The 12,367-nt window shown below is 40.9% G+C and overlaps 1 protein-coding gene across 1 annotated transcript in view; it reads left to right on the forward strand.

Annotated features, from left to right (window-relative positions):
* Window positions 1-12,367, forward strand: part of LOC144683754 (ecto-NOX disulfide-thiol exchanger 2-like) — a 328,442-nt gene that overhangs the window by 286,396 nt on the left and 29,679 nt on the right. The window contains exons 14-16 of the mRNA XM_078547116.1: window positions 166-350; window positions 2,293-2,400; window positions 10,420-10,470. Coding sequence (XP_078403242.1) covers window positions 166-350; window positions 2,293-2,400; window positions 10,420-10,470 — 344 coding nt within the window. The remainder of the gene's footprint in view (window positions 1-165; window positions 351-2,292; window positions 2,401-10,419; window positions 10,471-12,367) is intronic.

The raw sequence follows: 12,367 nt of genomic DNA on the forward strand, positions 1-12,367 counted from the left end.
TGGTTATGAACATAACTTATTATGTTTTAAATTCTGAAATGTTTTCTGCTCTTGTAATCGATTTGCCCAGATTTCACTAATATCTGGGTGGAAAATATGTGGGAACTCCAGACCACTATGTTTAACAATTTGATATTAAATATTTTTCTTTTACCACCATTACAGCACTAGCTGCTCAGGCTGAAGCACTTAAACAAGAGAATGACAGCCTACGTTGGCAGTTGGATGCCTATAGAAACGAGGTAGATTTACTAAAACAAGAGCAGGGTAAGCTTTACCACACTGAAGAAGAGACCACAAAGGACCAACAATTAAAACTACTGCAACAGACATTGCAGGGGATGCAGCAGGTACTGATAGCTCTTTTATAAAAAGTAAAACACTAAAATAACTGAAGAAAATGTTCTTGACATTTCCAAACAATCTAAAAGTATATTAAAGGGAGGCGGCGGGATAGTGGTATTGTCACTGGACCAGTATTCCAAAAGACCCAGGGTAATGCTCTGGGGACCCTGGTTTGAATCCCACCAGGCAGATGGTGAAATATGAATTCAATAAAAATCTGAAATTAAAATAAAAGTTTGATGACCACGACACCACTGCAATCCTTACCTGGTCTGGCCTACATATGACTCCAGACTCTCAGCAATGTGGTTGGCTCTTAAATTCCCTCTGAACAAGGGCAATTAGGAATGGACAATAGCCAGTGACGCCCACATCCCGTGAACGAATAAAAAAAACTTAAGAAAATAAGCAACTCCAGCCATACTCCCACTCTCTCTCATTCCTTAGATCCCTCCTTTTTAGTGGAGAGTAAAAATTAAATTCTTGGTTCATAAAAACTTTGCAGCAGCAAAGTATGACTTTATGATGAGATTTCAACTGTTTAGCACAATAGCAAGTTTAATAATTAACACTTTATCTGAGCTCCAAGTGTAGTATATCAGGCAACTTTATCCTCTTAACCAAACATAAAATTGAATACAGAGCATTGCATTTCTCCAGCAAAGCCATTCCATAAGGAAATGGGGCTGTCCAATAATCCTTAGTTTAAATGCAAAAGATCCATTTAGCACCTCGGAACAAAATTTTGAATTTGCTTATAAATGAGCAGTATCATATTGAATCATGTTTGGTTTGACATCTCAGGAAGCTTGCATGCAAATACATTTTGTGTTACAGCAAGTAGACTTCACCGTGTAGGGCAAAACATGTTACAAGACAAAGTAGATTCATAAGTTCTGATATCATGAAGTGAGAAAATAAACTTGAGTAATGTTATCTAAATCATAAATCAGCCGATAAATGTACACCTGTAAGAGCTTTAGTGAAATATGCAAGAATATTTTATGAATATCAGTAGTGGAGCTCAAAATGGTATTTTTGAGAATACGACAATTAATGTAAAACCACTCCCAAAAATGCAATATATGGTCCTTAATATAGCCTGTGAAGTATTTTAAGTAAACAAAGCTCTCATCAGGATGTCCACTTAGAACGGTTGTAGGAATTATTGCTGCTAGCATCATCATCTCACTTTCCAAGCAGCCTATAACAATTGAATGTATCCTGCAGATGGACCCTGGTATTTTCCGAGATTTTAAAAGAAAGTTCTCACTTTTATATTGAACTGCTTTCCATTCATCTGCATGCAACACAGATGAGTTTTGCAAACCGGCAGCTGCTTGTTTTACTGGCTTCACATTGGCACTTTTTTTTCTGCTTTCCAAGAACTGGCACTGCACCCTATCTTACACACATTGGAGATTCAAATCCCTGAACAACAGGCATTTATAACTGTGTACTCTGAATTAACTATGATGTTGTATCACATATACTTCACACTTACTGCATTGATCTGGCCTGTTACTTTACTAAATGTTTTCAGGGAATGCACATAAGGTGTCAACCTAACCAGAACATCTCTACTGTGAATCACCAATCAAAGTTAGCTACAGCAACTGATTCATCATAATTTAAAAAATGTATTATTGTCAATGAGTTTAGGTGAAGGAACAAGGCTCAAAGCACAGGACACCACCACTGGGTATCCTAAGGATTCTGCAGTACTGTAATGCAAAAAAAAACTTGCTGGTACTACAGGTGGTCCTTACTTGCCCATCAATAATGCAATCTTCACTTGTGCAATAAGCATTATAATCAACAATTTTATAAGTATTATCCTCTATCTACGTAAAAGGAAGAGATGAAACATAAAAGATATGTAATGATGAAGAATAAAATATGGTTTACTTTGGTGAATTTGTTGTGTTGCTCCCTCATTATTAACAGCAACTTCTGAACTTGCGAGAAGATTGCAAGAAGAAAGAATCTGAATTCCAAAAGGCAAAGGAAGAAAAACGGAAAGCAGAGATGTTATTGGAGGCACTTAAAGGGAAGGTGAGAGCATGGGAACTGAAACAGCAAACTTCCAGTGATTCTGTTTTTGAACATATCCATTGAAAGTAATTCTTTCAGTTATTGCTCCTTGGCCTTTTTTTAAGTAGGACTCAATGATAAGCCAAGAACAATTATTTTTATGGTTTACTTGTTCTTTGATCCTTGGTAATCCACTAAAAACTTCCAAACCCGCTGCTACAGTACCTGTAGACTCATAGACATTTACAGCACTGAAGGAGGCCATTCAGCCCATCGTGTCCACGTGCCAGTCAACAAAGAGCTGACAGCACTCATCCCATTTTCCAGCACTTGGCCCATTTCCCTGGAGGCTATGGCAACGCAAGTGAATATCTAAATACTTCTTAAATATTACAAGAGCTTCTGACTCAACCATCCTTTCAGGCAGTAAGTTTATGGGCAGCTATAAAGAGAACTTTTTATGATCTTTGACGTTGTGATTCTTAAATAAACAATTAATGTGCATGTCACAGAACCTTACAACTATTGCAAGCCAAATATCAATGCTTTTATGTCAGTCTTGGCTGTGGGCTTCCCTAATCAGCTATAGTTGAAGTAGATTCTCACCTCCTTCCCCTCACCAGCTCATAAATATGGAGCATTTCATTTCTATGAGCTAGTGGATGCTGTGTGCTGTGAACCATTTCCTAAACAAAATGACTCTCTTATTCTTGATTTTTCTAAAACCTTCTGCATTTGACCCTGCCCCCCAACCCTGGATAAGGAAATGTATTGCAATGGATGTGAGCAAATAAAAGATAACCCTAAATCTGAATCATAAGACTCTACAAAGAAGTTGAACATTGTCTCCTGGGTTATTGGCAGTTGCATATAGTTTGACTCAACAATTACTGAAAAATTTAATGATTGCTAAGTCTAGCCTTTTCACCACTCAGTTCAGAATTGGATGATATTTAAATAAAGTCCACCTCAAGTTTAGCTGCACAGAAAAATCAAAAATAAAAGGACTGAAGAATTGTTCTTGTTTAAATGGGAATGAGTTCATCACATATCACCTACAGTAATTGCATTAACTCAAGTACGGCCATCAGCTTTCATAAGCTTTGAACTGAGATTGTAGATGAATGGAATGTTACAGATAGTTTCCTTTATTAAATCTGCACTTAATCCTCTCTCTGATTCAAAGTAGTCCCAGTATCTTGTGCCTCTCCTCATAACTCTAGTTTTGCATCTCTATGCTTTCTATAACTTTCATGCCCTTTCTACAATAGAGTGCCCCAAAAAATGAGTGTTATTCTAACTGTTCCCTAAATACCGCCCTGTACAAATTTATAATTTCTTCATGACTGTTATACTCTACATCCCTACATATGAAATCCAAAATGCTGCTGGTGCTTTTTAGGGCTTTATCTACCTGCACTTGCATTTTGAGAGAATTATATATTTGAACCCCTAGATCATTTGTGTTCTTCAGTGTTGTTCCATGCTCCCAACCTTTGGTTTCCTCCCAAAACTTCTTATCTCAGGCTTATCCACATTCAGTTGCATTTACCATCTGCCTGTCCAAACTAACATTGTGCCCTCCTGAAGTCTTTTCTAGACCTTGCTGTTTGCCAAACCCCTTACTTTTGTATCATCAGCAAATTTTATTATGCAAACAAGTGAATTAGGAGCAGGGAGGAGTAGGCCATTTGACCCCCGCCACACGAGCTTGCTCCGCCATTTGATAAGATCATGGCTGAATTGATTGTGGCCTCTACTTTCCTGTCTACCACATATACCCTTTGACCACCTTGACAGTCAAGAATCCATCTAACTCAACCTTAAAAATATTCAATGACCCTGCTTCCACTGTTCCATGGGGAAGAGAATTCCACAGACTGACAATCCTGTGAGAGAAAAATATCCTCCTCATCTCAGACTTAAATGGGAGGCCCCTTATTTTCAAACTGGTATCCCCTAGTCCAAGTCTCTCCCATGAAGGGAGACATCCCTTCAACATCCTCCCTATCAAGTCCCCTTAGGATCTTTTATGTTTCAATAAATCACCCCTTATTCTTCTAAACTCAATGGATACACATGGAAGTATGATGTAATTGCTGTCACAGACATGGTTGAGAGAGGGGCAGGATTGGCAGCTCAATATTCCAGGATATATCTTCAGACGAGACAGGGAAGGAGGTAAAAGAGGAGGGGGTATCGCAATATTGATCAAGGAATCAATTACAGCAGTAAGGAAGGATGACATCTTAGGCTCCTCAAATGAAGCCATATGGATAGAACTGAAAAACAAAAAAGGAGCAATCACGTTGCTGGGAGTGTATTATAGGCCCCCAAACAGTCAAAGAGAAATAGAACAGCAGATATGTCGGCAAATTTCAGCGAAGTGTAAAAATAATAGGGTAGTAATAGTGGGAGATTTCAACTTCCCCAACATTAACTGGGTTAGTCATAGTGTGATAGGTTTAGAGGGAGCGGAATTCTTAAAATGCATCCAAGAGAGCTTTTTAAGCCAGTACATAGAAAGTCCTACAAGAGAGAGGGCGGTCCTGGATTTAATTTTAGGGAATGAAGCAGGGCAAGCGGTAGAGGTATCAGTGGGGGAGCATTTTGCAGATAGTGATCATAACTCAGTTGTTGTTATGGAAAAGGACAAGGATGGGCCAGAAATCAGAGTTCTAAACTGGGGGAAGGCCGATTTTAATAAGATCAGATATGATTTGGCCAGAGTGGACTGGGAGCAGCTACTTTTAGGTAAATCTGCGTCAGAATAGTGGGACTCATTCAAGAAGGAAATAGGGAGAGTACAGGGCCAACATATTCCAGTAAAGACAAAGGGTGGGACCAACAAATCCAGGGAACCCTGGATGTCGAGGGATATACAGGATTGGATAAAGAGAAAAAGGGAGGCTTATGGCAGATACTGAGGGCTCAAAACAGTGGAAGCCCGAGAGGAGTATAGAATGTGTAGGGGGGAGCTTAAAAAGGAAATTAGGAGAGCAAAAAGAGGGCATGAAAAAACATTGGAAGGTAAAGTAAAAGAAAATTCGAAGTTATTTTACAAGTACATTAAGAGTAAGAGGATAGCTAGGGAAAGAGTAGGGCCCATTAAGGACCGTAGTGGTAATTTGTGTGTGGAGCCGGAAGGCGTAGGTAGGGTTCTAAATGAATACTTTGTGTCGGTGTTCACAAGTGAGAGGGACGACATGGGTATGGAAATCAGATAGAAGGACTGTGATATAATTGAAAAAATTAGCATAGAAAGGGAGGAAGTTCTAAGTGGTCTCGCAGGCTTAGAAGTAGATAAATCTCCAGGCCCGGTTGAAATGTATTCCAGGCTGTTGAGTGAGGCAAGGGAAGAGATAGCAGGGGTGCTGGCAATAATTTCCAATACCTCTCTGGCCACAGGAGAGGTGCCAGAGGACTGGAGGACAGCCAATGTGGTACCGTTATTCAAGAAGGGAGGAAGGGGTAAACCAGGGAACTTTAGGCCAGTCAGTCTAACCTCAGTGGTGGGGAAACTATTGGAAGCAATTCTGAGGGACAGAATTAATCTACACTTGGAGAGGCAGGGATTAATCAAGGGCAGTCAGCATGGTTTTGTTAAGGGAAGGTCATGTTTGACCAATTTGATTGAATTCTTTCAAGAGGTGACCAGGTGTGTAGATGAGGGCAATGCATTTGACGTAGTCTACTTGGACTTCAGCAAGGCTTTGGATAAGGTCCCGCATGGGAGACTGATAACAAAGGTAAGAGCCCATGGGATCCAATGCATTTTGGCAAATTAGATTCAGAATTGGCTGAGTGGCAGAAAGCAGCGGTTGATGGTGGAGGGGTGTTTTTGTGACTGGATGCCTGTGTCCAGTGGGGTTCAACAGGGATCGGCGTTGGATCCCTTGCTGTTTGTGGTGTATATAAACAATTTAGACTTGAATGTAGGAGAGTTGATCAGTAAGTTCATGGATAACACCAAAATTGGTGGGGTGGTAAATAGTGAGGAGGATAGCCTTAGATTACAGGAGGATATAGACGGGCTGGTCAGATGGGCTGATGAATGGCAAATGGAACTTAATCCGGAATAGTGTGAGGTGACGCACTTGGGCAGGACAAACAAGGTACGGGAATACACGATGAATGGTAGGACCCTGGGAAGTACCGAGGATCAGAGGGACCTTGACGTGCATGTCCACCGGTCCCTTAAGGTAGCGGGACAGATAGATAAGGTGGTTAAGAAGGCATACGGGATATTTGCCTTTATTAGCCGAGGCATAGAATATAAGAGCAGGGAGGTTATGCTGGAACTGCATAAAACGTTGGTTAGGCCACAGCTAGAGTATTGCGTGCAGTTCTGGAATCCGCATTATAAGAAGGATGTGATTGCACTAGAGAGAGTGCAGAGGAGAGTTACCAGGATGTTGCCTGGGCTGGAGAGTTTTAATTATGTGGAGAGAATGGATAGACTGGGGTTATTTTATTTGGAGCAGAGGAGATTGAGGGGGGACATGATTGAGGTGTATAAGATTATGAGGGGCATAGATAGGGTAGACAGGAAGGAACTTTTCCCCTTGGTGGAGGGATCAATAACCAGGGGGCATAGATTTAAGGTAAGGGGCAGGAGGCTTAGAGGGGATGTGAGGAAGAATTTTTTCCCCCAGAGGGTGGTGGGAATCTGGAACTCACTGCCTGAAAGGGTGGTAGAGGCAGAAACCTTCATAACATTTAAGAAGCATTTGGATGTGCACTTGCGATGCCATGGCATACAAGGCTGTGAGCCTAGTGCTGTAAAATGGGATTAGAATAGTTAGGTGCTTGTTTGACTGGTGCAGACTTGATGGGCCGAAGGGCCTTTTTCTGTGCTGTCGAAATCTATGACTCTATGACTCGATACAGGCCCGACCTGTCCAACTTTTCCTCATAAAACATCCCCTTCATCCCAGGAATAAGTTGAGTAAACCTTCTGTGCACAGCATCTAATGCAAATATGTCTTATCTTAAATAAGGAGATGACAACTGTCCACAGCACTCCAGATGTGCCCTTATCAATGCCCTGTACAACTGGAGCAAAACTCCCCTGCTTTTATATTCCATTCCCCTTGCAATAAATGACAACATTCCATTTGCCTTCCTAATTACTTGCTGTACCTACATACTAAGTTTCTGTGATTCATGAACCAGGACACCCAGATTCCTCTGCAGAGTTCTCCAATTTAATATTATCCTGCTTTTCTATTCTTCCTGCCAAATTGGACAAGTTCATATTTTCCCACATTATACTCCATCTGCTAAATTTTTGCTCATTCACTTAATCTATCTATATCCCTATGCAGACTCCTTATGTCCTCTTCACAACTTATTCTCCTACTTATCTTTGTGTTGTCAGCAAATTTAGCAACCAAAATTTTAGCCCCTTCATCCAAGTCATTGATATAGATTGTAAATAGTTGAGGACCCAGAACTGATCCCTGTGGTACTCCACTTGTTACGTCTTGCCAACCCAAAAATGATTTATCCTTACTTTCTGCTTCCTGTTAGCTAACCAATCCCCTATCCATACCAGTATGTTATCCCCTACACCATCTTGTGAAGCAAGTTTTGATGTGGTACTTTATCAATGCCTCTCCAAAATCCAAGCACACCATATCTACAGTTATCCACATTGCTTGTTACTTCCTCGAAGAACTCTAATAAATTAGTCAAACACAATTTCCCTTTCACAAAATCATGTTAACTCTGCTTGATTGCATTAAGATTTTCTAAAAGCCCTATCATAACCTCCTTAATAATAGGTTCTATCATTTTCCCTGTGACAGATGTTGGGCTAACCTGCCTATAGTTTCCCACTTTCTGTCTCCCTCCTTTCTTAATTAGAGGAGTTGCATTCATTATTTTTCAATCTAATGGGACCTTTCCAGAATCTAGGGAATTTTGGGAAATTAAAACCAATGCATCTGCCACCTCAGCAGCTGCTACTTTTAAGACCCTAGGATGAAGTGGACCTGAGGACTTGTCAGCCTTTAGTTCCAATAATTTTCTCTACTCTTTCCCTGGTGACTGTAATTGTTTTAAGTTCCTTCCTCCCTTTCATCTCTTACAATTATTTTTGGAGTTATTGTGAAAACAGACACAAAATATCTGTTCAATGCATCCGCATTTCCTCATTTTCCACTATTAATTCCCCAAACTCTCTCTTTAGAAGACCAATACTCACTTTAGTTACTGTTTTCCTTTTTAATTACCTGTAGAAACCCTTACTATCTGTTTTTATATTTCTAGCTAGCTAAGTTCCCCCTTGTTTTGTTTTTGTCACTCTTTGCTGTTTTTTAATATCCTGTCCAGCCTTCTGACCACCCACTAATCTTCGAGGAATTGTATGCTTTTTCTTTCAATTTGATATTATTTTCAACTTCTTTAGTTAGCCACGGTGGTGCATCCTTCCCCTAGAGTCTACCTTACTCACTGGAATGCATCATCGCTGAGTGTTGTAAAATATCTCCTTAAATATCTGCCAGTGCATCTCTACTGACCTATCCTTAAAATAATTTCCCAGTTCACTTTAGCCAGCTCCGTCTTCATATCCATATAATTGCCTTTATCCATGTTTAAAGCACTAGTCTTAGACCTGTTCTTCTCTCCCTCAAACTGAATCCAAAATCATGTTATGATTACTCCTACCTGTGGGCACCTTTACTACGAGGTGATTAATTCTGTCTCATTGCACATTACCAGGCCTAGAATAGTCTGCTCTCTGATTGGCTTTAGAATGTGTTGCTCTAAGAAACTGTCCCAAAAACACTATGAATTCATCTTCAGGCTACCTTTGCCAGTCTGATTTGTCCATTCTGTATGTAGATTAAAATCATCCACAGTTATCGCATACCTTTCTTCTAAGCCCCCATTATTTCTTCCTATATACCCCACCCTACAGGGTAGTTACTGTTAGGAGGCATATAAACTACTTCCACAAAGGACGACTTACCCTTTCTATTTATTATCTCTACTCAAACTGATTCCACACCTTGATTTTTAGAACTATTGCTCTCTCACTATTGCACTAATGTCATCCTGACTTAACAGAGGTACTCACCACCTTTTCCTACCTTCCTGCCCTTCTGAAATGTCATGTCCCTTGAATATTTAGGCCCTGTCATCTTGCAGCCATGTCTCTGTAATGGCTATCAGATCATACATATTTATGTCTGTTTAAGCTGATAATACATCCATTTTGTTGCGAATGCTATGCACATTAAGGTACAGAGCCTTTAGTTCTGTCTTTTTACTATTTTTGCAACCTCTAGCCATATCTGCAGGCACACTCTTAAGTTTGTATGCTCTGCCCCTTCCTGCCATGCCCTGATTATCATTAGCTACCTTACTCTGTTACCTTTTCCTCTCCCTTTAATTTATCATATCTTCCCTCACTTAACACTTGCCCCTACTATTTAGTTTAATGCCTTTCTATCGCTCTAGTTACCTGACTCACCAAAACACTGGCCCCAGCATGGTTCAGGTGAAGACCATCCCAATGGTAAAACTCCCACTTTCCCCAGTACTGGTGCTAGTGCTGTTTGTTCTTTCAGTGTCCACGCCCAGATTATCCATATCTTATTTCTCTGGATTTTTTCTTAGGATAAAATTGCAATCCTTGTCATGAAATTACATCCCCATTTTACAGGAGACCACCTTAACGGCAGTTGATGTTGACTCTTACTTCCAATGTTACTGCTTTTGTACAATTTAATTTACTGTAAAGTGTGGTTTATTTGTTTGGAAAGTCGCTGCATCCTACCCATCCAGCTTTGAAAGAGCTTGTTTGTGGAAATTCCCTTGTGGAAACGATACGAGTTGCTAAAAAAATCCTCTGCTGTTCAATTGCTTTTGTAACTTTGTCAGTCTGTACATAAAAGCTGCATATCAGACATGTATTAGCTAACCACATGTAAATGATCTGATATTCATAATAATGCACAGGAGTGGATTGCAAAACTTGACTGGGTGTTAGTTTCTCAGTATGGCAAATTAATTTGTGCTTTTTCAATTTAGGAGGAGAGTACAGGTCGACAAGATATGGAGGAAAGTGATAACCAAGGAAATGTGAGTGCCTTTTTTTGTTTGAACAAAACCCTTGTTTTGCAAAGTGTTACAATTCACATTTATTCATTTTGGAAGCAATTCACTGGACGTTAATTTTCTCTTGACACAAATTAATTTGCAGATGTTGGCAGAAAGTCCAGGTTCTACCAAATAGTTCGCAAATACTTAATGACCTGAAAGTTGTATTTTGAGTACTGTGTTCAGTGCGAGTTAGCCTGGAAACACTACTCGGAAGGGCCTGAGGCTACTCAGAGGTCAGTTATGCGCAAAGGCTTGAAAAGCACAGTTTCTATCTGTAAATGGCACAAATTAGAGAACATCACATATCAAATGGAATTTGATTTGAATTGAAAAGATTTAAGTTAAACCATGTGTGTAGCACAAGACTGCATAAGAACAAATCAGACATAGGCAAGTTTTTTTATTCATTAGTCGGATGTCGGTGTTGCTGGCTAGACCAGCATTTATTGCCCATCCTTGGACAACAGTGCTATGAAGTGGCACTTGTTCAGCAATAACCTGCTCTCTGCCACTCAGTTTGGGTTCCGCCCGGGTCACTCAGCTTCTGACCTCATTACAGCCTTGGTTCAAACATGGACAAAAGAGCTGAACTCCAGAGGTGAGGTGAGAGTGACTGCCCTTGACATCAAGGCAGCATTTGACTGAACGTGGCATCAAGGAGCCCTAGCAAAACTGAGGTCAGTGTGAATCAGGGAGTCATACCTAGTACAAAGGAAGATGTTTATGGTTGTTGGAGTTCAATCATCCCAGTTCCAGGACATCACAGCAGGAGTTCCTCAGGGTAGTGTTCTAGGCCCAACCATCTTCAGTTGCTTCATCAATGACCTTCCTTCCATCATAAGGTCAGGAAGTGGGGATGTTCGCTGATGATTGCACAATGTTCAGCAGCATTCATGACTCCTCATACTGACTGAAACAGTCCATGTCCAGATGCAGCAAGACCTGGACAATATCCAGGCTTGGGCTGACTAGTGGCAAGCAACAGTGCGAGGCAATGAGCATCTCCAGCAAGAGAGAATCTAATCGTCGCCCCTAGACGTTCAGAGTGGCATTGCCATCGCTGAATCCCCTCCTACCAACATCCTGAGTGTTTTCATTGACCAGAAACTGAACTGATCTAGCCATATAAATACTGTGCCTACAAGAGCAGGTCAAAGGCTAGGAATCTTGCGGTGAGTAACTCACTTCTGACTCCCCAAAGCCTGTTCACCATCTACAAGGCACAAGTCAGGAGTGTGATGGAATACACTCCATTTGCCTGGATGAGTGCAGCTCCAACAATACCCAAGAAGCTTGACACCATCCAGGACAAATCATCCCGTTTGATTGGCACCCTATCTACAAACATCCAGTCCCTCCACTACCGATGAACAGAGGCAGCAGTGTGTGCCATCTGCAAAATGCACTGCAGAAACTCACCAAGCCTACTTAGCACCTTCCAAACCCACGATGACTACCATCGAGAAGGACATGGGCAGCAGTTAGATGGGAACACTACCACCTGGAAATTCCCTTCCAAGTCACTTACCATCCTGACTTGGAAGTTTATCACTGTTCCTTCACTGTCGCTGGGTCAAAATCCTGGAACTCCCTCTCTAACAGCACTGTGGGTGTACCTACACCACATGGGCTGAAGTTGTTCAAGAAGGCAGCGCACCACCATCTTCTCAAGGGCAATTAGAGATGGGCAATAAATGCTTGCCTAGCCAGCGATGCACACATCTCATGAGCAAATTTTAAAATTGCCCTTGAGAAGGTGGTGGTAAATTGCCTTCTTGACTGTAAGCAAGAAGTTTGTGAATGACAGCAAGAACTTTTCACAACTATTACTACATGCAGTGGTTTTCCAAGTAGGGTTGTGAGACCCAAGTGGTCT

The sequence above is a fragment of the Cetorhinus maximus genome, chromosome 8 (assembly GCF_964194155.1).
Source record: "Cetorhinus maximus chromosome 8, sCetMax3.hap1.1, whole genome shotgun sequence".
Classification (NCBI taxonomy): domain Eukaryota; kingdom Metazoa; phylum Chordata; class Chondrichthyes; order Lamniformes; family Cetorhinidae; genus Cetorhinus; species Cetorhinus maximus.